The following is a 27,088-nucleotide window of genomic DNA, read 5'->3' as shown; positions in this document are numbered from 1 at the left end:
AGCTCCAAATGTTAGTATATTTTGGAAAACATGGTAATAGCACTTTGAAATAACACTCAGACTGCATTAATTTTAAGACATGTTTAAGCTGGCAACCTTTTTCCTGTATAGATGTGTATAATGAAGAAATAAAGTGATTTTTATTAATTTTAAGTTTCCTAGTTTTAAATGGGTGTGCATAAAAAAATTACTTACATTTTCATTTATAGTCACATCAGAAGAACTAATGTAAACCTTCTTGTAATGACCTTAGATCTCCACATGAGTAAACTGATATATTAAATACATCTTTTCAGCCCAATGCTTTGAATGTGATACTTGCAGAATGACTCATTTTCATTTAAATCAGTGGCCATATTACCACTGCTTCATAGGACAAAGATTTTCAAGGTCAGTCTTGGTAAATTGTGTGTACAATCATTAATCATTTGAAATCTTTGTAAGGAATTACATAGAAGAAGTACAGTATACTCATAGAATCACAGAATAGTTAGGGTTGGAAAGGACCTTAAGATCATCTAGTTCTAGTTCATGCTTTTATTCTCCTGATATAACCACACTACTGTTCAAAGCTGAGGGAGTTACTTTCTTTTTCTTTCCCTCCCTTCCTCTAAAAAAGAGACAACAGGGTATTTTATCCATCCAGCTCTGGGGCTGGATGCTGCCAGGGCAAAGCTTGGTGCTTCAGATCATTGAGCACCATGAATGCTGAGGACTGTTCACTCCCTCTGGAAATCAAACCTGTCATCAGCTCTGGTTTGGCACCATAAGACACAATGCCCAAATCAAAGGGTGTTATTCTCTATTTCAGTGTCTTCCTGAGGTCTTGGAAGCAAGTATGAAACAAATGCTGCTACTATCCCCATCTCCAGACTACTTCAAAAATAAGACTGAAAACATGGAACATGGTTGTTTTTTTCCCCTCTGTAAAATCAGACAAGTTATCATGTTTTTAAATGAGTTATAGTTTGTATGATGTCATGACATTAGATATCTGACATGATAATTTTAGTGTTTACTACAACTACAGTGGCAATGGGTTACAGAGTTAGAGAGTTAGGTTACAGTATGAAGTACAAGTAATATTCAGCTTTATTTAAAAAATATGGAACAAATGCACAATCATTGTCCCATGAAGCACATTTTACAGTAAATGAAGAGCAATGTAATTTCCTTCAGAATTTGGAACAAAGGTAACTAAAAATATCAGTGATTACAACTGTATTGTAAAAGTGAAAAAACAAGCACCATATTCTTAAATATAAGCATTTTTACATTCATAAAAATTCAAGACTTTTCATACTGGTAGAGCACTTCAATGAAATATGAATTTGTACCTTTAGTTGCATCGTAATCATTCTATCTACATTTTACATGCTCAGCAGCATATAATACAGAAATAATCACTACAATGTACATATGAACAAAGGGAAAAGTTAAAATGGATATGAGCACTACCGTTCTTTAAAACATAACTACTCTTAAAGATATGTAACACATTTCATGCTTTACTTTCTGGTAACACAAAAGAAAAAAATCCCACCTAAACTTTTAAATCCTTCTATTCATTGTCCTGACTCCAACTAAACTTGATGAAGCTGGAGTTTACTTGGCACCAGGCTCAATGAAAACATACAAACAGAACTTGTCCAAATGACAATAAAAACAAAGATATTTATACGCATAGTTTTTTGTAATGCATGTCTATGTACAGAAACCTTCAACTTAGCTAATGTTTTCAAAATTTCTGAAACTCGAATGGAAAACTGATCAAGAGATGGTAAAGGCATTATAGTTAGCTTTTGAAAGGTCCAACTACTAAAAATGCAGAGGTTCTCAAAACATATACCAGAAAGAAATACTAACGGCACAGGTAATTAAAAACAAAATACAAGTATCTTATATTATATGAAATTCCACCTGCTCTACTCTATTTGCCTAACACTGAGTAAACTCTGCTTTAAATGAGCACACTGCAATTGGTACAGACTTCCTGGCAAGTCTAGAAAGAATTAGGGCCTGAGAGCATTAAAAGGTGATTTTAGTTTTTCTCTGTAATCAAATAACACGTGCCAGCTGTCAAGTGAATTAAATTCTTACTGTACAAAATGCACCTCCATGTCAAAGGCATCACACCTGATTAAAACAATTGCACAGTCCCACAGATTTCTTGCACTGTCACGGATTTCACCCAGGTTGCTCTGCTTTTGGTATCTCAGGATGTTTATGGCACATTTGATATTGGCACTTATTAAAATCTCCATGAAAACAGTATGCCTTTCATTTCTTAAATATATATATAAATATCTGCATTAATTTTAGGAGGAAGGTGGCTAGCTTTGTACATTTATAATCTAATAAAATATATATTCTATATTTAAACTTTACCATGTTTTGATTCTAAATTCTTTATATCATTTTAAGTTTCTGGGTGGCATAGTTAAATTCATTAGTAAGTATATAAGTTACTCCATATCACTACTGTTGAAATTTATTATTGATATCACTCTAACAGCAGGCTTTAACACATTGTGACATAAACATAATACACAGATTTCAGGAATCTAGCCAGCATTTGTTGTGCAGGAAAAAAAACATACTATCATTAACAAAATGGGTTTATCCAGGATAAAAGACAATGAAATCTAAGATACCTTATAGAATTTCCTATTGCAGGATTTGGACTGGAATACCACAAGAAGATTGTTTCAGTTAACATGAGCTATACAGAAATGCTTTATAACTCTTATCCCTTAGAACAAAAAAGATTTATTTGTTCTCCCTTAAATATACTTTGGCTTACTTTCTTAAATACAACTGGATAAGAATAATTCCTCTATCTAAAGGCACATCCAGAATGTACCAATGCAAATAATGGTTTTGGAGGATTTTTTCTACAAAGAAACAAAACCCCAATAAGCTACCTCCAATAATAGATATTTTGAATTAATACATACCACTATTATCTGTACAGAACAATTTACAATATCAACAACCATCTTAAAAAATAGCAACAATCACTTAATTCCACTGATCTCATGCTTTCAGTTGCTCTCTCTGAAAATACAGATATACAGTAAATGCAAGAACAAAATCAGGATTTGTTTCCTACACAGCTCTCATGTAAGGACTACCATGCCATGTCCTTTGCTCCTGCAAAGTCCCACTAAAGCATCTGGAATTTCAAGACTGCACATACAAATACAGTCCAAAATTAGCATAAATATCTGATTTCTGTCTTGTCGTGTTCTTACTCAGCCACTGCCTAATAATGACTTTAGCTATACACAGATATAAATAAGCTGTGCACAGTTGAAGCATCTGAAAATATCCCATGATTTCCTTTTATATCTCATTAGTTAAGTGGGTAGTTCCTGTGCTGCAGCTGCTCCCATCTCCCTTAACAATATTTGTACAGGCAGCTTCTCTTATTTTCATATAATTAATTTCTCTAAGCAGGGGGGAGAAATATTCATACAGATGAAATGGGAAACTGTCAATACATAAAGTGCTGACACATCCATTAGCTAAATAAACTAGAAAATATATTTTCTGTAATTATCTCCAAAAGTCTTAGGTAATAGTCAGAACTTTATTATATTGACAGAATCCCTTCAAAGTATAGCAGTTATTTTAACCAATACATCAAAATAACTATGGGATAATATCAGACAGATGCAAACACATAGACAGGCATGCAAACACATATTCTATGTGTTGGGCTTGGGTACAAATGGGATCTTACTTGCACATCACAGAACAGCAGCAGTTTGTATCTTGGGAACCTTGCTTGCCTGCACTGCAGCATCAACAACCATAGGAAAAAGCAAGTCTGCTTCCCACACGCTGAGATGCGTATAGGATTTTAAAAGAGCTGTCTTCCACTGTAGGCTTGTAAAGAAATCATGAAAAAGCTTTACCTGAGCACTCACTTCCACAGCTACTGTGTATTTTTTACAGCTGAAGTTTTGAGAGTACTGGGCAAGACAAGTTAAGAATGTCCTCCAAAAGTATAACAACTGAAGAGGCCATGCTCAACAGAGTTGTAGCTGATGAGGAAAAGCATCAGCTTCTCTATTTCAGATATTTATCGGATTAAAACCAACAGAACATACATTCATTTAATTAATTTTCTGGTTACTTATTCATAAAAATTTTGTTTTGACACATCTAAGAATTACTACATTGGGTTCAAGAGCCTGGAAAGTCTTACATTTCTACGATTTCAAACAAAAACATACAGTTCTTTTGTCATTTTTGGCATAAAAATGGGCCCCAGTTGAGAAGTACAATTAAAACTAAAACAGCAGATCCAACTGACATAGACAGCTCTTTCAGTTACTGAATAGCATTGAAAGTTATCAACAGCTCTACAAACTGCCCTGAGAATTCCTGTCCTTTCCTATCAACCGAATATTTACTTAGCATATCACCTATTTGTATTAGTCAAATGTGAGATTTGAGTCTTTCTATAAAGGCATTTATAAAGCGATAATCAGTTGTGAAAAGAAGTGGCTGTAATTTGTGATCAATTCTGGATGGATTAGGATATATTAGAAAGCTATATTCATTGCCACCTACCCTATAGTTTTTCCTCATCCACTGTCCCCCTTCCGTTTTTGAGGACCACCAATAACAAGGGGCCTTAGGACAACAGCAGCTGCAGTTAGAGGATGTATATGCTGGAGACTCAGTTACAATGCCTCTTAAACTTTTCCGATTGCTGCTCCTAATGCTGTGTAGCCAGTAGAGGCCACTGGTGCAACAGCACTGCACGACCCTCTTCTCCCACTACAAGCTGAGAAAGGCATCGGGCTGAAAACCTCAGACCTCCTCCAAGGTGAGATACCAGCCCCGGTATCCCACCTGGTTTTCTGTCTGCAGGGGTTTCTATCAAGAAGTCTTCTGCCATTAAGCTTTTAGGCACACTACTGTTTTACAATAACAGAAGTTGTACTAATATTAAAAAGTGTTAATCTACTGCTGTGAAAAAAAAAAAACAGGAGAAAGACATAAACAGCTTAACTATTTCCTTCCCTTTTTTCCTTTTTTTTTTGTGAAATTCCAGATAATATAAAAAAGTACTTGGCACTATCAGCCAACTTAGCTCTCATGGCATCTAAAGTTTTTATTGCTAACAATAGAGATTAACACCAATGATGAGTGCTGGCAACAGATGGCAACTCTGCATGAGAAAATCCAAGACAGGTCATACTTAAGGAAGTAATTTTTATAAATATATTCTTGCAAAATAACATCGTATTGTGGAATTCTTCACCGGACTTGAGGCTACTACTGGCTGAGAAAACATGTTAAAATGTCTGTGTGCCTTTGATAGGTAACATGACTTATGTTGAAAGAATAATTTCATAATCATTTTTCACCCAGCTGCAATAATTTGATTCTTTACATAAATGAGCATTTGGATATTTTCACAGTCTAGAAAACCAACCACATCCTGGGCCGCACCAAAAGGATCATGACCAGCAGGTCAAAGGAAGTGATCCTGCCCTTCTGCTCTGCTCTCCTGAGACCTCACTTGAAGTATTGTCTGTAGTTCTGGTGTCCTCAACATAAAAAGGACATGGAACTGTTAGAACAAGTCCAGAGGAGGGCCATGAGGATGATCAGGGGACTGGAGCACCTCCCGTATGAAGACAGGCTGAGAAAGTTGGGGCTGTTCAGCCTGGAGAAGAGACCTCAGGGTGCGTGGAGACCTCATAGCAGCCTTCCAGTATCTGAAGGGGGCCTACAGGGATGCTGGGGAGGGACTATTCATTAGGGACTGTAGTGATAGGACAAGGGGTAACAGATTAAAACAGGGGAAGTTTACATTGGATAGAAGGAAATTCTTTACTGTGAGGGTAGTGAGGCACTGGAATGGGTTGCCCAGGGAAGCTGTGAATGCTCCATTCCTGGCGTCGTTCAAGGCCAGGCTGGACAGAGCCTTGGGTGACATGGTTTAGTGTGAGGTGTCCCTGCCCATGGCAGGGGGGTTAGAACTAGATGACCTTAATGTCCTTTCCAACCCTAACTCTTCTATGATTCTATCCATATGAATGGATCTGTGGATGTAGGCTTGGCTCACAAAAAACTGCTGTGCTAACGTGTGCTTAAGGCTTCATGAAGCGCTGAAATATTGTTTTGACAAGGATTTTTTCCAAAGCCTCGTCCTCTGTTTCCTTAACCTCCCCTTCCATCTGAAAGGAAGGCTGGGATTTTGTGCATTAACTTTTCTTGAGGAGAAGCAATGTGTAACAACTAATCTGAGAAATATCAGCTCTGGCACATGATAAAGGAGAACAGAATATACAGGAATAAATGAGTAGTAAGGAAGAAAACTTGACGACTGCTGTATGTCAGTACCAGTACCAGTATAGTCAGGGATAAAATCCTGGCCCTTCGGAAATCAAAAGCACAACACTTGCTAAATCACATACCAATGTCACGGTCAATACTGTGACCAGCACATTATTTCCCAGACTCTTTTGCAGAAAAAAACCCAACCCATAGCTCCTCTTGGGAGTATTATTTTATACAGACAGCATATCTGAAAGGAAAGGAATTCATATGAGTAGAAATCTGGAATACTATTTAGAGGGACTCAAAGCCTTTGAAGTACCTTTATCATTTGAGTTTTCTACGACTACTGATTAGTAAAGATAAGCAGTTACTTCTTTTTACATATATATAGGATCTTCTAATTTTTGCAAACTGTAAGACCTGTACAATTACCATTCATTTTGCAGATATTTTCCAGGCTTGTCTGGAATTTGTCTCCCATGTGAATTATTTCTGTAGAAAGAAGAGAGCTATGAGATTACAACCAAAACACATAACAGAGATAAGGAGGAGGCACTAAAGACACTTCTGTTCACAATGCAGCGTCAAATATTCAGAACTTCTTGAAGGCAGCTCTTTTTTGTATTTTATGATTGCCCATGATTTTGGATGACAGTTCAAACAATACGTCCAAAATTTTGCTTGCCAAAGGGTATTTCTTTTGCTTTTTGGGTTTTTTTGGGGTTGTTTTTTTTTTTTAGTTTAAATATTAATCTCCATGCTGTCAGCTTTGAAATGTTGAAGATGGATTAGCAGCTTGTCCAAAATATCAGACAGGCCTTGCAGTAAACACTTTCAAGAGACACAACACTGGCAGAAAGCTTTTGAAATTTCAGTCCACAAGTAAAATGTCAATTAAAGGTTTAAAAGACCTGCATGCTGGCATAGATTAACATTCACTTGTCCTTTCATGTGCAAGAAACTGATCACTTTCATTTGCATTTTCAGGTTCATCCACTTCTTCCACAGGGTTCTTTTCTTGCAACCCACTATTTTCTGAACAAGATTCATCATCTCCATTGCTACGATGACCTTCAAGACTGTGTCTGATACCATAGGCAAAGTAAATGAGGAAGCCTTCCAAAAGGAAAACAACAAAAAAAATAGTGTTTTCAGGCAAGTAGTGCATTAAAAAATAGTTAGTTATTACTTTCTCTGGCTGAATATATTTTCCAAAGCAAGTTTCTTCAGGTATCGGAATCAGAGGTCATGCTTCAGGTCTTTCCTGTCTCTGTGGAAATTCCAGTGTATCATCTTTGTGTAATTAAATGCTCTAGTAGGTCATGGAAACTACTGTGTCTAATTTATATCTAGACTGAATTAATACAATTTTCCACATGTTAAAGGAGAATGACTGGTATACCTGTTTGTAACAGGTTTCTGCACTGTTTTAACTCTAATAAGGGAAAAAATGTGGCTTATTGAATTAGTCCTATAACTTAGATTCTTTCTATTACCTCAAAATGGTACTTGCTTTTTTGACTGCACATAAATACTACTTCTGAAGCATGTTCTATTTTTGATGAGAAATATCAGCTGACTTTCATTGAAACAGAATTCTTTTCAAGTATTTAAATGAATATAATCAAATGTTCTAAGATGGGATCAATGAGTTTTAATATGAAAAGTGACTGAAATGAACAGAAGTACCTACCAAGTGCCATCCAGAAGCTAAACCTGATCCAAGTGCCTCCACTTAATTGTACCATCAAGTAAATATTTACCAGGATACTTAATGATGGCAAAAATGGCACCAGTGGAACCTAAAAGGAAATATTTAGTACATATGTATTAAATATATTTCTGGCATGTCACACTTCAGCTACACAACACACACTAGAGGTGACACACCTAACCAGTAAAATAGAATTGAGATGGATTTTTAATTGGAATATAGTAAAATTTTCTTCTTCACTAGGTTTAACGACCTGTTTCTACATATCTTAAACTCTTGAAATACATTATGTTTAACATATATTCTCTAAGACTGTGCAGAAAAACTTTCCAGTTTGTGCTGAACATATACTAATGAATTCCTGTTCCTACAACTGAAAAATATATTTTTAATATATCCCTTCTTTCTGAAATGCCTCCCAGCTCCACTGGAGTCCTTGACTTTGACCACTGCACTTTATTATTTCTAATCTTAGAATGTAAATGAAAGCTGAAACTAAAAGGATTATACTCTGAAGGGTATGAACTGTACTGTGGTCTATGGTACTGCCCACAGCATAAGCCGGTGATTGTACACTGATCAGTTTCTGAACTGTTTTCCAGTTTCTAAATACTTGAGGTCTAAAATTGCTTGAGTCTCAACAATGAGCACTTTTGAGGATGTACCTAAAGGAATATCTAGATGATCAGTGCTGTCAGGCCTCCTTGTTATAATAGTAGGTGTTCACACCAACATCAGTGGTTCAGCCATTTTCTATGCTCCTATGCATGTCATACATTCCATCTGTGGTCAATAAAACCCTTTCTCTAGTCCTGAGAAGGTCTGGACTGGACTGCACAGGCTGATGATTCAACCATGACCATCCTCTACTCTTATCTTCACCAAAAAACCTGAAATAGTGACAGTGCCCCTCTCCCACTTGTTAGAATACATCCAAACCTCTCATTAGAGTGACATTAGAGAATATGTTATTCACCATAAAGGCCACTTTGTGCTGGTTCTGAGGCTGCCTTTGGATGAGAAGAATGGTAACTATGAAGGATATCATGAACACAGCAAGAAGACCAGTACTCCAGAGCTCCAAGTTAGCAATGGAATGATTCATGAATGTAGTGAGGACACTCAAACCACAAACCAAGCAAGCTGTGTGAAGACAAAATGATGAAAACACGAAAAAAGTCACTTAATCTCTGCACTGATGAGGAAGGTAGCTTTAAGAAAAATGATAGCAGGTCTTCAGTATGAAATGTTATTGTGAAAATACTTAATGAAAGGAAAATATACCATACTACAGATTAAAGCCATCAAGAAGTATAAAAACATTCTGCAGAATGACACATTAATTATGAATGAAAGAAGGCATGTTATTACTGGATTTTTAATTTTGACTTTAGTAAAATTCCATTATTTATGTTAATGTATTTCATGAGTTTGGACAGCTGAAGACTTACCTAACAGACCCACTAAAAAGCTAACTGTAGTTGCAGTTTGCTCAGTAGGTAAACCGGATGGATTAATCAGCGCCTGAAGACTGAAGTGTTTCTCTTGTATCATATTTATCTGTGATTCGCTTACTGCAGATTCCCTTTCAGATGCAGCCAAGGCTGCTTTTTCTGGGGAATATTTTGTTTGCTCATAGCTTAAACTGGGTTGGTACCTATGCATAAAACAAAGAACATAGTAGAAAAAAAAATTAAGCTTACTTTGGGATTTGAAGCAATATGACGCTAAGAGTGTATTGAAATACTAAATTATTGGCAGTAGAGGGTTAGAATTTCCCAGTTTAGAACTGCACTACAGCAGCATATATTGTTAATCACTATCATATATAAACAAACTATGGCAACTCAATTTTTGCTGGAGCTTGGGTATTCTTGGTACATTTTTTTAAGCTACATAAATGCACCAAGGCATCAGATATATGATCAGTCTCATACAAAAAGAGGAGACAGAGTCTGGTGGTCAATAGCAGGGAAGGGGAGGGGGCAGCGTTCTGACTTGCTTCATGTACTGTAAGAGGCCCAATAACTGGCATAAGCTGAAATTTTACATCTGCCTTGTTAAAATTTAAGTATATTTTAAAAAATACCTGTTAAGTAATTCACTATGGAATAACATAGTCTTCTTTTTTAAAGTGTAAATTATTGCAACAATGAATTTGAACTGAATTCAAGCCGCTTCTTAGTGATTGTTCATACACATATAGCTAATTTTTAACCACTGAGCTATCTAGCAAAAAACACACTCTGTAAATGTCACTTCTGTGTATATACTGACCAACACAAAATAAAACACAGCAGAATACAAAAGGATGTTTTTTGACTCACCTAAGAATAAGGACACAGGTTGCCACAAGTGAGTAAGCAAGAAGTGTACCAATGGACATCATGTCCACTAAAGCCTTTAGGTCAAACAGAAATGCCATTATAGCTAAAAAAAGAAGAGAAAAGAAAATGCTAAATTTATATGAGGCTGACATAGAATCATAGAATGGCTTAGGCTGGAAAAGACCTTTCAGATCATTGAGTCTAACCATAAGTGCTAACATTTAATATTAAGACATATTGAGAGGTAAGATTTTAAAATCTGGCCACTGTGTGGCTTTACATTGTTTTACTGACAGCAATACGAGTGAAATCATGGTACTCCTTAAAAACACATTTTTGAAGTCATCGCCAACATTCCCAAAGCTAATTCCCTACATCTGTGAATCTCATTCATATATATATGTATTAATGAGCCCTACAGTCATGCTGCATAATCAGGCACTTTGCATTGGACTTACTTGGACATAAGTATTTGCATACATGGCTTCTTGAATTGTGGCCACATTAAAAATACATTTCCACAGAATAAAGTCCAGATCCTGCAACAGAATCTCACCAAAGCTGAGAAGATGGATCCCACTGCAAAACTAGGGAAAAGTGATCTGACCCAGTAAGTGACCAGTGTGTAAAACTTCTGCTGAGGTGAGAGCGAGCTCTACGTAAAGAGGACTCTTAGGAGTTATCTGAAATAAAACAGTTTTGTAGGGTTTTTTTAATTTATTTTTTAAAATATATCTTACTAAAAAACCAAAAAAGTTAAGTTTAAGTGGCCTTCAGTAAAAGCCAGAAAGTTCTCACAAGAATTAATATTAAGATCACTGAAATCAGAGACAGAAGCTTCCATGATACCAAGTGTAATTACAGCAGTCTTTGTGTTTATAAAAGTTAACACCAGTGGCTTTTGGATGTTATGGAATGTCTTTTTTGTCAATGCTGTTTGCACACAGACACACATAGCTCAGAGAAACTGGCACAAGCTGTCAATAAATGAAAGGCTAACACCAACTGAACTGGAATACATGCGGTCAAAGAACCTCTTAAAATATTTGTATTCTTTAACATTATTGATATGCAGAAAATCTAAAAATACTTAATCTTTTGATTTCTCAGTAACCTCAACATCAAAAGAGGACTATTAAACATAGTCTTTACACACTGCATGTATATGCACACAGATTTTTCTATATTCAGAAATACTTTATATAATATTTACGTGCTTACTAATAAATCTGTAGGCAAGAAACACTGGTAGATTGATTTATGGTGAAACCTTGGACTGACAGAAAAACATTCTGCTGTGTGCAGAGTTTGCAATCATGATTGCCACCTGTGAAAAGGTAAGTCACAGTAATAGCACCTGACAATTTGCCTCAGCTGTAGTCTTTGCCTGATAACTAATTAAGGAGCCAAACACCTAATCTGAACGTTTCCTGAAGCTATGAAACTACCCATGTTACGACTGAGAAGACAGGCTGTTGTATACATTTAGTAACTATTCTGTCAAAACTATCTATGACCACAAGTTACAAAATATGCATCTTTTTAAATATAGAAGAAGAAATTACTGCTTTTCCAGCAGTAGATAAAGCTGTCTTCAGACAAGGTGTTGGCACACCAAATTCCCCAGACTGCCTAAAAGCAGTGCAAGTCATGGCTGCTGCACAGCTACAGTCAGGGCTGTGTAACTACATCAATCAGTTTGCCAGCTAGGCCGTACGGTTTTCTTTCTCCCCAGCATTCCTGTGATTTCAGATAAAGATGTTAATTTAATCTCACAGAACTGCACTTCCAAAGTATTATAAGGGAATATCTTAATATTACGAATTCAAATAACAAAGTCAAAACAATAAAATTAATCCTAAGCAATTTATTTGCACTCTGACCAAAAGGAACTAGTAATAATGCTTCATGTGGGCACTATCCAGACAATGCCTGTGCCTTCCCATGTTATTGCCAAGTACACAGCAAGAGCAGTGCCAGTCTTGTGGCATCTGAGGATGACCCTGACCATAATTATTTTATTTTCAGTTCTGAATCTTTTATTTTACACCAATTTTAGCATGTATTTCATATTTGAATTACATCTAGAGGTTCTAGTTTTCCTGTGTCATTAGACATCCCACTGAAATGACAATGAAACTTGGGCACAGTTACATGTACCTTTGCAAGAAAGGTGGACAAAACCGAAACACTTACATGTTAAGAATTTATCTTTGTGAAACATTAGGCGTTGGCAACAGCTCCCAAAATGCTGTTTTGGTAAAGTAAGTGTGCATGTATGTGTTACACAAAGAACCGCCAACACACACACATACTCCTCAACCACCATTTGGTAAGCCTATACAAAACTAGACTCATTTTCTTTAGCAGAAAATGAAAAAAAAAAAATCTTTGCATTTTAAACAAAAGTTCATCTGGCTGCAAATGTAGATTTTTTTCCTTGTGTCTTATAATAAAAACAGTGATTTATTCCCCCCCCCCCTTTATACATGTGATAAAGATATAGGTGTGCATCAGGCAAGGAAACCCTGTGAGAAGAGCACAAGCCTAAGGGACCCAGATTAAGTAACCAGTTTATTCACCATACAAGGGGCCACTATTAAAAAAAAATACATTAAAAAAATCATTGTGAATTCCGTGACATTAAGGACATCACCACCACCATGATTGGCATCATTTGGAGTTCCTACACCCTTTGATTACTCAGTAATTTTATTCCCATTGTACATGCAAGGGAAGTTAACAAGCAGCCCTTTTCAAAAATATCAAGTACCATGCACGTGCATAGGGTGTTTAAATCTCAGTTTTAAGTAACACGGGCTTTGAGAGCTTACCAGAGATGACCCCTGCTGTCAAGGTGGCATAAACTGGTGCCTGCCTCTTACTCACTTTGGCAAGAAAACTAAAGAGTAAACCATCGCGTGCCATGGCAAACAGAATTCGGGGCAAAGGGAACATAGAGCCGAGAAGACTAGAACAGAAAAATGTATAGTTCAAATACAGGTTATTAAAAGCACAATGCTTTACTGGTAAACCCAACTACACAAAAAGCTTGGAAGAGTTAATGGGTTTAGGTATGGTTTTGGTTTAGGCTCTGTGTTGCTGCTTGGTTTTTTTTCAGTTGACTGATGTTCTTGGGTTTGGGTTGCTGTTTATTTTGAACCTAGGTTTTTAAAGCACTTGTGATTAACCATTAAATACAAAATCTGTGGTAAAGAAAAGTTTTCCTGGTAGCCTACTTCACCTGGCAACAATCAGATTTGACCAATTCAGTCCAAAGCAAATCAAAGCTGCACAACAGTGGTTTATTTCCATAAATACATTTGTTTAGCAGTGCACCTTTCTTTACAAGGATCAACTCTCAGTCTCACCTGCTACTGCACCAGACGATAGAGTAGCAACTAGTGGGGTCTTCGTTTTGGAATTGATTTGAGCTAGACATTTGAAAAGCAACCCATCCTTCGCCATAGCATAGATTACACGTGGCAGTGGGAAAATGGATCCAAGAAGACTGAGTAAAAAGCAAACACATGCAACATGGCAAACACAGTACATGCAGAGTTGAATCATGGACAAGATAAACAATGTTAATTAATGGCATGTATAGAAATAAAAATTATGATTGCAAGACAAAATCAGAAAGCCCTGTATCCCAAGATACTACAGATCAGACACAAACAGAAATGTCTTTTTCTTTGTAATGTTGATTAGCCCCCCTCCCCTTTTTATTTATATTAATTTAAGCAGTGGAATTGCTTCATCAGAGAGAATTGAGATTAGCAAAATAACTTGCCATCACTGTAGTTCTTGGGTATTAGTGGACCTGAATCATGTTCCAGGTCACACTAACTATGCAATTAAGCCTTAGTATTCCTGGAAACACTGTCAGTCAGCAGCAGCAAATCAATAGGCATTAGCAGCATCTTTTACACTCTACATTTCCATGTGAGGCTGCTAATTAACAGTAATTCAAAGTAAGCACCATGGGCACATTATTTCTTTTGATTAAAGAACCTCTAGCAAGCTTCATTAAAGATCGTTCCTTTTTTTTTGAAGAAGTAAAGCTAATTAATTTAGATTTGTTATTAGCAAGACACAGAAAGCTTTCAGACTGTGATAACTTGAAGCTCCTTTTAAACATATTTCTTAAATTAGGTGATTTCTTTCCCTCCAAATGAAATAATTGTAAGGAAGAAAATCAGAAACACTGAAAGGACAAAAGGCGAAATCATAGCCAGTAAAACCTCTGTGGCAAGAACACTAGTTTTTAACTAGGTGAATGGTTGCCTGTCTTACTTTAGGGAATCAACTGTATCGCTTATAGAAGGCACAGCTTTTACAACCACAGGTGCTATGGTACCTCCTATAATGCCCATGATACACAAGCATTAAGGTCAGACACAAGAGAGAAGTTTCATTGCACATGAACTGATTTTGGTGTATGAATGGCCCTTCCAAAAAAGAATGTTTCCTGAACCAGTGTGACAATTGATTTTTCAAATAATAATACTGTTAAAATCCCCTGCCAATTTTTTTGCAGTTGTGGCTTTGTAAAATGTATTTATCATACCCCTATTTAAGTATACTCACATAAGTAATGGAAATATTAACAAACATTTTTACCCTGACGAAGCAAGTTCACAGCATAACAAAATAAGACGTAAATATATGGACCAAAAGCTACAATCCCAACTTTTTTTCTTAATTATACTAAATTGACAAATATGAAATACAACTTCATTTTTCTTTGTTCTAAACTGACATCAGTCAACGGGTAGAAAGATTAACCTCCCTGTATGAGTAAATACAATTCTTCAGAATACACTGGAGAGACCAAGAGTTCGGATTTCTGAAAAAGCATCTTACTATCTCAGTTCATTTTGGGTTTCAGTATTGATTTCTTTAATCCAGTATCTGCTTATACATCACTTTTACTATTTATCGATATAGAAGAAATATTCAGTAAAACCCTCCAAACTGAAGGGGACAATGACAACTAGACAGAAAGTAACTGTAATCCTAGACTGAACTGCGTAACTACAATATTCTCCAGTCAGTCCTACAATTCTTTTAATGTCCTTCTGGAGCTATTGCCTTTTTCTATCACAGAATGATATAATGGCTCAGGTTGAAAAAGACCTTAAGACCATCTATTTCCAACACCCCTGTCATGGGCAGGGATGCCTCACATTAGATCATGTTGCCCAAGGCTCTGTCCAACCTGGCCTTGAACACTGCTGGGGATGGAGCATGTACGGCTTCTTTGGTCAACCTGTTCCAGTGCCTTGCCACCTTGTATCCTCTTACATCAAAATATTAGTTTCTTTTAAACTACTGTTCGCAATCAGTGTGCTCATCTTCTTCAGGCTAATACTTACAAGGTTATTTTGGAGTGCTATTAGCGTTAGTGCTTCATCGGGCATGTAATTTTCCTTTGTGGAAAGACAGCCAGTATTCTTACCACTGAAGTCATGTAAATGACTCCTTACCTACGTAACCTCAAGTAGTGGATTAGCATCAGCATTTTTCTATCCCTAAATTCAAGTATCAAGCGATTTTCTATTCCATGAAAGAGTTTATATCACGTTACATTATATGGGGTGTAATATAGATAAACACATACCAATATATCCCCTGCCTCCCTGATCTTTTTAATCAAACTAACATATTAAGTTGTTACATTCATATTTTCACAAAGGGGAATAAATTGTATTTTCACAACTATAATCTACATCTCAAATACCCACACAGATACCACAGGAAGGGTTGATGTCAGAAGACAGACTGGCTACTGGAAGAAAACAGAGACAGGCAACAAAGATGAGGAGTGGAGCTAGTTAATCATCTCTTCAACTTTGCCTGCAAATACACAGAGCTCATAAAGCTGCTGAGTCATTAGGAGTATACAGCAAGAAAGAACAAAGTAGGTGAGGTTTATTTTATCAGTTGATAAAGATAACTTGCAGGTTATACGTCTGAACAGACATGGTTTAATAAAAAACAAAACCAACAAAACCAAATAACTTTTGAATAATAAGCCAAAGAGGTAGAGCTCAAAAACAGTACAGCTCAAAAAAGGAACTTAATGACCTACTGTGATGAAGACCTGCAAAAGTCTAAAACATGCTCATTATAATTACTGGTAATACTTTGAATGAACTGGGCCTTCAAAATGAATGCATGAACATGTATTTAAATATTCACATATTATCCACCAAACTTTCCCAATAAAATTAGTATTTCAATGTCTTTACCTTGTAGACAAAGCACAGAGCGATCCCACTGCCACAGCATATTTTGCAGGACCCCATCCAACATAGTCGAAAGCGGCTGGCAGAGGATTCTCATCTAGTAGGTAGTATGGCATCATAAGTGTCAGTGCAGCTGAAACCCCAAAATAGGCCATAAAGCAGACAAGCAGAGACACCACAATTCCGAAGGGTATGGCTTTCTGAGGATTCTTGACCTCTTCACCTGAAAAAAAAGGAAAAAAAAATGCCCCACCAAAAAGTCTTATTCATCTGCATCCTCAACTTTCAAAGATAACATCAGAGACAAACCATCCATTAATCTAAAAACTATGGGAATCATATCTATAATAGAAGTTTTAAAAACCTGTAGAAAGTAACCTCAGTGACACAGAACAACTCTCAGTATTTTGTTGCCAGAAATAGCATTGAAAGTAGAGGCAAATGAAAGGACATAAAATGCATTGTATATCTAGGGTATTCGAAGCCTATAATTTCTAGTTATACACCTCCAGTTTGTAAGTTCAATGTACTCATTCCCTATCAGCCATACACAAGCCAGCATTTAGGAGAAATACCTCATCTCAGAGAATTGTAAAAGTGAGCAGGTGAATAACAGATTTATGCAGAAAACAAAATGTATACTAAACACTTCCCAGGCTTAGAAAGTAACAATTAATTTATTTGAACAGAAATAAGTATACATATATAGACACACATAAATACTATACCAGTTGTTGCAATGCAGTCAAATCCTACAAAAGCATAAAAACAGGTTGCAGCACCAGCCAATGTTCCTCTGAAACCATATGGCATAAAGCCACCGCTCCCATATATACTTGTCACATTCTCATAGGATGAACAATTCCTATTAAAAACAGAAATATATCAGAAATATAACTTACTTTTTTAACTATTGGTAGGTCAAACACATCCATTCTCTTCTCCTACCACTATGGAAATACATGTTAAAACACTCTTGTCAAGAAAGAGTTCTACTTTACAAAATGTCACAAGAAGACATTTTGTTGTCAAGGTTTGTAAGACAAAAATGACAGTGAATGGAAGAGTACCTGATTCATGTAACTATCGTCTTACTCACTTCACAGTTTGTGGAAAAATATATTAAAACACTAATGGTGTACACAATTGTCATACTCACATATTACAGTTATTGCATGCTTTAAGGGCAAGAAGCCAGTAACCTCTCAAATAGCTATAGAAAACAGTATTGAAGTAAGATGATTTTTAAAGGAAACTACAAACAAGAAAATAGAAAAAATATTCTTTAAGGAATAAAAAGTTCTATCATTCCCAGCAAGACCTCTTAGTTGATATATTGCCTGCAATATCACTATTCCTTGCTGCCCAAGGAAGCTGTGAATGCTCCATTCCTGGCGTCGTTCAAGGCCAGGTTGGACAGAGCCTTGGGTGACATGGTTTAGTGTGAGGTGTTCCTGCTCATGGCAGGGGGGTTGGAACTAGATGATTTTAAGGTCCTTTCCAACTTTAATTATTCTATGATTTTAAAGCAAGTATAACAGAAAATTGCTTGGAATATGAGCAAGTAAATTGATTTTAAATAATATTACTTTGTTATTGCAGTAAGGTTTATGAGATATTCTTCACTTATTTTCCAGTTGTCAGCATCTCCTTTCACAAAACCAGAAATCATAACGAAGAGTAGGACCAAGATGTTAATAGCAGTGAAGATTTTATTCACCCATGCAGACTCTTTTACTCCGAAAGATAAAAGACCTATAAAATAAAAATATTTTATAGATGTGAATGGTCCCTTAGACTAATAAAATGTCATTTTAAAGAAGATAGGCATGTAATTACTGTACTTTATACTTTTAAAAAGCAGTAGCACAAATTTACTACTCTGACCGCAATGAAATAGGCAAGTGTATTGAAAACCACAGAACACAAAGCTTCTTTAATTGTATTAAATATTTGTCATGGTTTAACCTCAGCGGGAAACTAAGTGGGAAACCACACAGCTGCTCACTCACCCCCTGTCCAGTGGTATGGGGAGGAAAATTGGGAAAAGGTAAAACCCATAGGCTGAGGTAAGAACAGTTTAGTAACTGAAGTAAAATACAGTGACAGGAAAAAGAAGGAGGAATAAAACCCAGTAAACACAAGTGATGCACAATACCATTCCTCACCCACTGATACCCAGCCCAACCTGAGCAGCAATTGGTCCCTTCTGTGTAACTCCCCCCAGTTTATGTACTGGACTGGGCATGACGTGCTGTGGTATGGAATACCCCTTTGGCTAGTTTGGGTCAGGTGTCCTGTCTCTGCTTCCTCCCAGCTTCCCGTGCTCCTTCTCATGGGCAGATCATGAGAGACTGAAAAGTCCTTGATCAGGGTAAGTGCTGCTTAGCAACAACTAAAACATCAGTGTGTTATCAGCGTTGTTCTCAGACTAAAGACAAAACACAGCATTGCACCCGCTACTAGGAAGAAAATTAACTCTACTGCAGCTGATATCAGAACAGTATTTAAAAACTATTTTGAGCAACTGTTACAGCTTTTCTGAGATTCCCATTCATCTCTATTTTATGGAATGGAGCAAAAGTAAGTACAAAAATTCTATTCTTATTAAAAACAGATTGGTAGAATCTATTTATTCCTAACAGAACAATAACTCATTAGATTAATAAAATAAGAAAATTATTTCATTAATAATGTAATCTGTTCACTCTAAGATTTTCAGGGCATATCCATCACAGAATAAGTCCTTTCCCTAGTCATTAATAAAACCTTTAAAAGAAATGCATGCCTCCTGTTCATAAGCTATGATTCACAGAGATTCTAGAAAACAGTCTGATTCTAAATACATATGCCTTAGGTTGCAGAGTAGTGCGTTTAAATAATCTGAAAGTTATTCCATCAAGATCCTACTGTGTCATTAGGTTTGTAACAACTGTAATTGTACTAACAGTGTAATGGAAGAGCAGGCAGTGAGCAGACAAGGAAAAAATAAATACAATGGAAAAGCCTCCAGTTCCTTTACAGTCTACGTGTATCAACTAGTATCCTGTACATGCTTTCCCTCATTATTTAGAGATTAAGTCTAAAAATTTTAAGCCTCTCAATGTCTTGAAAATTTCTGACTGCTAATGAGACATTTTCTATCTTATCATAACATAGAATTTATCATACGAGCTGTTTAAATTTTCTTCACCAATGGCATTACTATTGGAAATATATGCTTCCTTTAGCTCAGTTTTTTCCCAAAAAGGTATTGTCTCAATCAGTCTAACGCAGTAGGAAAGATAGTATGCACATTAAAAAAGTCCTTCCTCTAGGAAAAAAAAAAATCCCCAAACCAGATATCTGTGTACTTTCCCTTGTGCTTAGCACACAACATTTTCTGTAAACCATCATCAGCTTCTGCTATAACTTCAGATTTGCACAGCTCAGAATCCAAACATTGTATTATGATCAGCCTTGAGCCATATCTCACTGCCCCTGCTCTCAGCAGCGGTAAATTCCATCAATTTCCCCACTGATGGTTGGTCTGCTTAGCACGGAAACCTGCAGAGCTAATGCTGCAGGGAAGAAATGCCATCCAGAAGGACCTTGACATGCTTGTGAGGTGGGCTGATGCCAACCTCATGAAGTTTAACCATGCCAAGTGCAAGGTCCTACACCTGGGTCAGAGCAATCCCAGGCACAGCTACAGGTTGGGCAGAGAAGAAATTCAGAGCAGCCCTGCAGAGAAGGACTTGGGAGTGTTGGTCGATGAGAAAATGAACATGAACCAGCTTCAGTGTGTGCTCACAGCCCAGAAAGCCAACTGTATCCTGGGCTGCATCAAAAGGATCGTGACCAGCAGGTCAAAGGAGGTGATCCTGCCCCTCTGCTCTGCTCTCCTGAGACCTCACTTGGAGTTTTATGTGCAGTTCTGGTGTCCTCAACATAAAAAGGACACGGAACTGTTGGAACAAGTCCAGAGGAGGGCCATGAGGATGATCAGGGGACTGGAGCACCTCCCGTATGAAGACAGGCTGAGAAAGTTGGGGCTGTTCAGCCTGGAGAAGAGAAGGCTGCGTGGAGACCTCATAGCAGCCTTCCAGTATCTGAAGGGGGCCTATAGGGATGCTGGGGAGAGACTATTCATTAGGGACTGCAGTGATAGGACAAGAGGTAACAGGTTAAAACTTAAACAGGACAGGTTTAGATTGGATATAAGGAAGATAGTTTTTCCTGTTAGGGTGGCGAGGCACTGGAATGGGTTGCCCAGGGAAGTTGTGAATGCTCCATCCCTGGCAGTGTTCAAGATGAGGTTGGAATGAAGCTTTGCGTGGCATGCTTTAGTGTGAAGTGTCCCTGCCCATGGCAGGGGGGTTGGAACTAGATGATCTTAAGGTCCTTTCCAACCCTAACTATTCTATGATTCTAATTTGCCACACAAGTGAAAAGGAAGTGAAGAAGGAACGACGGTGGGCATAAAAAGACAGGACACAAATGAAAACTCAGAAGCAGTGGCAAACCACAGAAAAACATCTCCTCTTCCATCAGGAATCTCTACTTCTTATGGTAGGAAGAAGAAATGGAGAGAACATAAAAGGTGCCTGCACCTATACTAGTGTTTTATATTTTGGTTTGTTTCAGTGCTCTGCTTTTCAAAATGTTAGTTTTTCCTTTTTCCTTTGATAGAAGTGAAACTGAAAGGTCAGTTCCAGCTACACACCAAATTCCTTCCCATCATTCCTGAAGATGTAAGGGTCTGAACTCTGGTTGTGGCAGCTCTGAGCCACAAACATGGCAGGATGCTGGACTAAACCTTGCCTAGTAAACTCCCTGATCTTCCCAAGTGTGGAAACACATCTTTTTTATGTACAAAGACTTAATAAAAGCTTCAGATGCACTGCTGTCATTAGAAGTTGAAGAAATATTTTTCTAAGTACCAGGTCCAAAAAAGCGACTCAGAATAACTGGAGGTTATACCCATATAACTGAGCTTCAATTTACCAAGAAGATAAGCTCCAGCTTTTGTTTGATCTAAAGAGACTGAACATGACATTTGAGAGAAAGATAAGACTTCTACCAAATACTGAAATGCTTCTAGTATTGTCTGACTAAAAAACTATACACTTTAGGACACACTACTTCATTGACTCCTATGGTAGTAAGAATGCTGCCTTATGTAAAGCAATTGTTAAATGCAAACATGCAGAAGATATTTTTGAGCTATCTGATAACTCAAAAAGCACATAGTTATATTGTTGTTATTTTTTGTGATTTAAACACATGATACAGGAGTACAGATAAAAAAGGAACAGAACTGTGTGAAGTAGACCTAAACTATTATGTCAGGTTCCAAAGTGGTCTGTTGGGCCATACGAGTATCTTCGGGTGCCGTTTAGCCCAAACAGGTTCTAGGCTAAACAACTCTTTTGAAGACTTAGAAAGGAGAAAGTTATATTTATACTTAATAAGTTATCAATTTAGGGGGAAAAAAACCCCAAAACTTACAAGTATACATTACATGCACAGTATGTTAAGGAGAGCACATAATGTCATCAAACTACAGAGATTAACCTCAATGTCCCTCTGAAAGCTTTTCCCAGTGATAAAGCCGTAAAGCCCACACAGAACTGTGTAATACTGACAAGTGATTATTTCATGTCCCAGCTGCAACAAGAGAAGAGGGTGCACATAGAACTTGATTATACACATTTAATTCCAAGTCATTCGGTCAAAAAACAAATGTGCATCTGAACTTCTTAAACATTACTAAGGTATTTTTGGTAAAACACAAACTACAACTTAGCATTTTTGTCTGTAAGACATCAAAACTACCATAAATGAAGCCATATTGTCTTACCTGATAAAAGTAATACAAGGAATACAGCAAAGAAGTCAGGATACTCTGCTAGCCCAGAGTAATTCATTTTGAAGTAGGTTCTGAAGATATGACTAATCTGCTTTCCAAGAAGTTCATCAAAAGTGCTACTCCAGGCTCTTGCTACACTTGATGTACCTTCACAAAACACATGCATGTTTAGGATTTTGCATACAATGGCATACAGTTACTTCTACTGAAAAAGAAAGAAAACTAAGCATGTTGCTACTCGCATTTAAAAAAGCAGAGCTTGCGATAAAACAATAATTTTATTTTGCTGAGTTTTAACATTTTAGAATTTTTCTACGTACTTAAAATAGAACATATTATCCTATAACTAAAATATACAAACTTGCACCTTATTATTCCCAAAATATTGCAGAAATTACTTCTGTATCATTTATATCTGATATCATTCTGGAAGACATTTATTTCTCAATTTATAATATGGCATATATTAAACAATGTAAAGTAATATAAGAAAGCAGTTTAAGAAAGAACTTCAAGAAAGAAAGAAAGTTTGTCCCCCCGGAAATAAAGAAAAAAAGTAACTACCAAGATGCATATTGCTAGTTAGTATTTAAGATTTATACTCTCCTATGGTAAAGACTGCATTTGGCCACAGCTAAATACAAACTTATTTTTACAACTCCACTGTCATGAATTGCACTTTAACACAGTACTTGGGCATTTTGTAGTGCTTTGGGCAACAGTTCTGTAGTTAGATATACATATACAACTAGGTGTGCTTATACACAATGTAATGAATGCTTGGAACATGTACCTCTGGAAGAAAATGTTTTTAAATCAAAAAATGTCACCTCTGCTAAAGCACTGAAATATCAAATGTTATTTGAACACCTGCCATATAAGCATTGTTTTTATTCAGATTTGGTCTACTGTATTTTACGGGATTACCTGATAGGACACTATTTAATTAGCATGAGGCTATAGTAACAAGTTAGTACTTAAACATCATGACATTCTTGAATTGAGATACTATAGTGATGGGATCACTGTAAACATCCTTGCTGTGCATATTCAGGAAAAAAAAAGCTTATTGATTTTACTGAAATCATTGTTGCTGACCAAAGACAGTAATGAAATCCTGTTTATTCCTGTGCATCATCACTGAACAGACACGATTTTTATAAAAGGTATGGAGTTAATTCTGCTGAAGATTCACTGTTTCCAAAAGCATCTTGCAAAAAGCCTGTCTGCAATGATGATGCACAGGAGGACATAGCCTAATCAAATTACTTTGGTCATTTCATCTCGGCAGGAGTAAAAAGCAAGAATAGCTAAGTACGAAGACAGAAAAGAAAGACAGACCCAGAACTGTATCTTACATCTGCCATCTCAGTAGCCCTTGAGACCTGTGTTTGTTCTTAAGCTTACCTATAACATAGGATAAAATGAGATTCCAACCAGTGATAAAAGCCCACAGTTCCCCGACAGTTACGTAAGTATACAAATATGCAGAGCCAGTCTTGGGAACACGAGCACCAAACTCAGCATAGCAGAGACCTGCCATCATAGATGCTAATGCAGCAATGAGGAAAGAAACAACAATGCTAGGTCCAGATTCAGATTTGGCTACTTCTCCAGTGAGGACATAAACACCAGCACCAAGGGTACTTCCTACTCCCAGGGCTAAAAGGTCCATTGTTGATAAGCATCGGCACAACTTGGAGTCCTCGAGACTTTCACCACTGACATTCTTCTTCCGCAAAAGACACCGAACAAAGGACAAAGCTGGTCCACAGGGCAACATGGTGAATGTAGAGCTCTGAAATAAAACAAAATCATTACAATACATAAAATGGTAAACACCAGTGAAAAACAATGAAAAAACGTATTTGCATAAAGAGCTTTAATCACACATACTAATTTATATATTTATACCCTTCCATGATATTAAATAAGCTGGCATATGCTTTTCTCCTGGGAAAAAAAAAATCAGGATTCAGTATATCTAATTTCATATTTAACACTTATTCCCCTAAGGAAAAATATCCATTATCTTTAGGTTCACTACACTTCTTTAAAAAGAAGAAATTGTTTCTATTTATTTGCTAATGGCAACTTCTTAACCATTTCTAAACCCGAACCAGAATAGACTTCTATGATCTCATGTCATAAGGACTTTTAAGATAAGGATCAACACCAACATAAATAAGGATTTTTAAGACCTAAAACTCCAACACTAATGCTATAAACAGCAAAAGCTTTAAAACATAGCATTCTGACAGAGCCAATGCAGTCTCCTTTTGCCTTCAAATACATGGCTTTTGCCTCTAGAATTTGCTTCGGTAAAAACTGCTTAAAAGTAGATTAAAATAGTGTTTCTACTCCCTCCCATAACAATGAAGTTTCCCAGAACTAATTATCTTTACAAGAAATCTTGTGCAACTCTCATCTAACAAAACCTGCTCATCGCGTGCCAACTGCGGTTCTTCAGTATTCTGAGCGCACACCACAGTGTGGGGTGCGACTGACTCTTGCACACAAGGTTGGATTTTGTGACCAGCTAGGTCCTGGAGGCCAGTAGGTGAGCAGCACCCCTCTGGCCTGTGGTACAGGTGCTTGCTAGGAACAGCTTGCTTCCCAACTCAAAAAAATGGCAGCTGAGGGTCCAAAGCATTTGCTTGGGAAGCAGGACACTGACATACCATACCGTATAATATCTCAAACAGGTAACATTAATGTACAAGTTCTGGTTTTCTTTATATATTTGTTCAGATTGGTTTTTTTTAATGACTTAGAGTTTAGTAAGAATTAAGAGATACCACCTGCCATCTCCCCAAACTGATGTTTGTTTTTGCAGCTCATACCATAAATATATATACTCATGATTTGTTACATGGAACCCTCCAGGGAACTGAGAATCTTTTTCATTTAGGCAAAATATTCTGGTGTTAGACTCCTCCTCCATATTCATCTGTCTCCTAGACCAGTAAAGGGCATTTGTACTCACTATAGTTCAATCCACTAACAGCAATGACTTTTCATTAAGATGGATAGGTCACTTAACAGTGTTTGATCTAGAAGAGTTAGAAGCAAGAGAACTGCCACCCTAATACTAGATTGCTTGAAAAAAAATCCCATTCGGTATGAAAAAGAAAGGGAGAGATATCTCTGTGCAGAACCATTTCCTGCCTATTCCTGTAATAGGTCCCAGGACAGTGTTAGGAGGCAAGAGGCAAGTTTCCAAAGTGATGCTCCAATTAGACTCCTTTCATCCCATCAACCTCCCAGGGATAAGTATCTGTCCATGGTATGTAGACTTCATCTGCTAAGGAGAGTTCACACATCAGCTTCAGAATGAAGATGATGTGCATGTGGCAAACAGAAGAGATCCATAGCCTCTTCTGAGGGGAATCAGTACTTAACTGCTAAGCCAAAATAACTTACTGTAGCTCCTGAACTCTTCAGTAAGTGCAGCCTTTCCAAGGGCCTGAGGCTGAGGTGCTCCACTTCCCCAAAGCCAGGTTCATCTACCATGGGGTGTAGCTTGACAAGCATTTCCAAGGCTGCTACATTTTTTTTCCATAATGACACTTCTGAAGCTGTAGCAGTCACCTAGGCTGTTATACTGATATACTCATGAGGCTGTAGCCTATAACAACAGGTAGCAACACTCTTGTGGACTCTATGCCCTTACAATTTCAATGTTGCAGAAACATGGCGGGCTTTTCTTACTGCTGTACGCCAAGTTCACTGTTGTATATCTCAGATGTAGCCCGCTTTCCAATTCGTCTGAGACATCCCAAGATGCTAGTATTGATCACTTCATAGAATCATAGAATAGTTCAGGTCAGAAAGGACCTCGAGATCATCTAGTTCCAGTCACTTTGCCACGGGCATGGATGCCTCACACTAGACCATGTCACTGAAGGGTCTTGATAAGAAGGTGCAGCAGTGGGAACTGATGAGATTATGAGGATATCTGGCCTCCACACAAGACCAAATGACAGGTAATCAGTGACAAAGTGTCTTCAGACATCACTTACAAGTGTAACCTTTTTCTGAGATGCCCCTTGTAAAACAGACCCTTTATTGTATTACCCATTGTTGCAAGAGAGCAACCTGGACTCTGGCTCCGTGCTGACATGTGCTGACTCACAGGCACAGGTTATCATAACACTGTGGTTGAGCACTTTCCATGCTCAAACACTAACTTGCTGAAGCAAAGAAGGTAACAGCTGGGTGTGCCTTTTGGTGGCAGCATTGCCCTAGATAAGTTTACACAGACTGCAACCACACACTTTAAAAAGGGTCTTAGTCCTGCCTTGGCATGGTTGGCCAGATCTCATGGTTCCTTGTCGAACTTTAAGACAGAGAGAAACATGCAGCAGGGTAAGTGAACACAGGAAAAAAGTGGTCTCTCTTGTCTCAGTTATTTTCCTAATTACTCCTTTTTACTTCCTCCTTTTGCTGCTGCAGTCTAAGCCTGCTTCATCCTAGCAGACTGTTGCTGCCTCTGCTTCCACTTCACCTCTGCTGCCTCGAACTCCACTAGCACAGCCTGAACCCTTGGTGAACATCCTGCACAGCTGATGAGCACTGGCTCTTTTCTGAGCCTTCCAGGAGAGGCAACCCGGACAGCTTGGGAAATGTGGTTTTGGTATTA

General features: G+C 37.4%; 1 protein-coding gene across 2 annotated transcripts; it reads right to left on the bottom strand.

Annotated features, from left to right (window-relative positions):
- Positions 1-6,836: 6,836 nt before the first annotated feature.
- Positions 6,837-24,244, bottom strand: SLC7A2 (solute carrier family 7 member 2). 2 transcript variants are annotated; one of them, XM_005149065.3, is made up of 11 exons: positions 23,854-24,244; positions 22,438-22,593; positions 18,185-18,350; positions 17,324-17,460; positions 16,599-16,818; positions 13,716-13,855; positions 10,345-10,447; positions 9,469-9,674; positions 8,994-9,160; positions 7,997-8,105; positions 6,837-7,419 (listed from the first exon to the last, which is right to left on the bottom strand). In XM_005149065.3, the coding sequence occupies exons 1-11, from the start codon at positions 24,227-24,229 to the stop codon at positions 7,232-7,234; spliced, it is 1,968 nt and encodes a 655-aa protein (XP_005149122.1). In that variant the 5' UTR covers positions 24,230-24,244; the 3' UTR covers positions 6,837-7,231. The 2 variants fall into 2 exon arrangements, with proteins under 2 accessions (XP_005149122.1, XP_005149123.1); XM_005149066.3 differs by lacking the exon at positions 13,716-13,855 and adding an exon at positions 13,179-13,315 and having other exon boundaries at positions 7,223-7,419; positions 23,854-24,229.
- Positions 24,245-27,088: the final 2,844 nt, after the last annotated feature.

The sequence above is a fragment of the Melopsittacus undulatus genome, chromosome 7, assembly GCF_012275295.1.
Source record: "Melopsittacus undulatus isolate bMelUnd1 chromosome 7, bMelUnd1.mat.Z, whole genome shotgun sequence".
NCBI lineage: Eukaryota > Metazoa > Chordata > Aves > Psittaciformes > Psittaculidae > Melopsittacus > Melopsittacus undulatus.
Note: the sequence above shows the minus strand (reverse complement) of the source record. Positions and strands in the feature narration are given on the sequence as shown.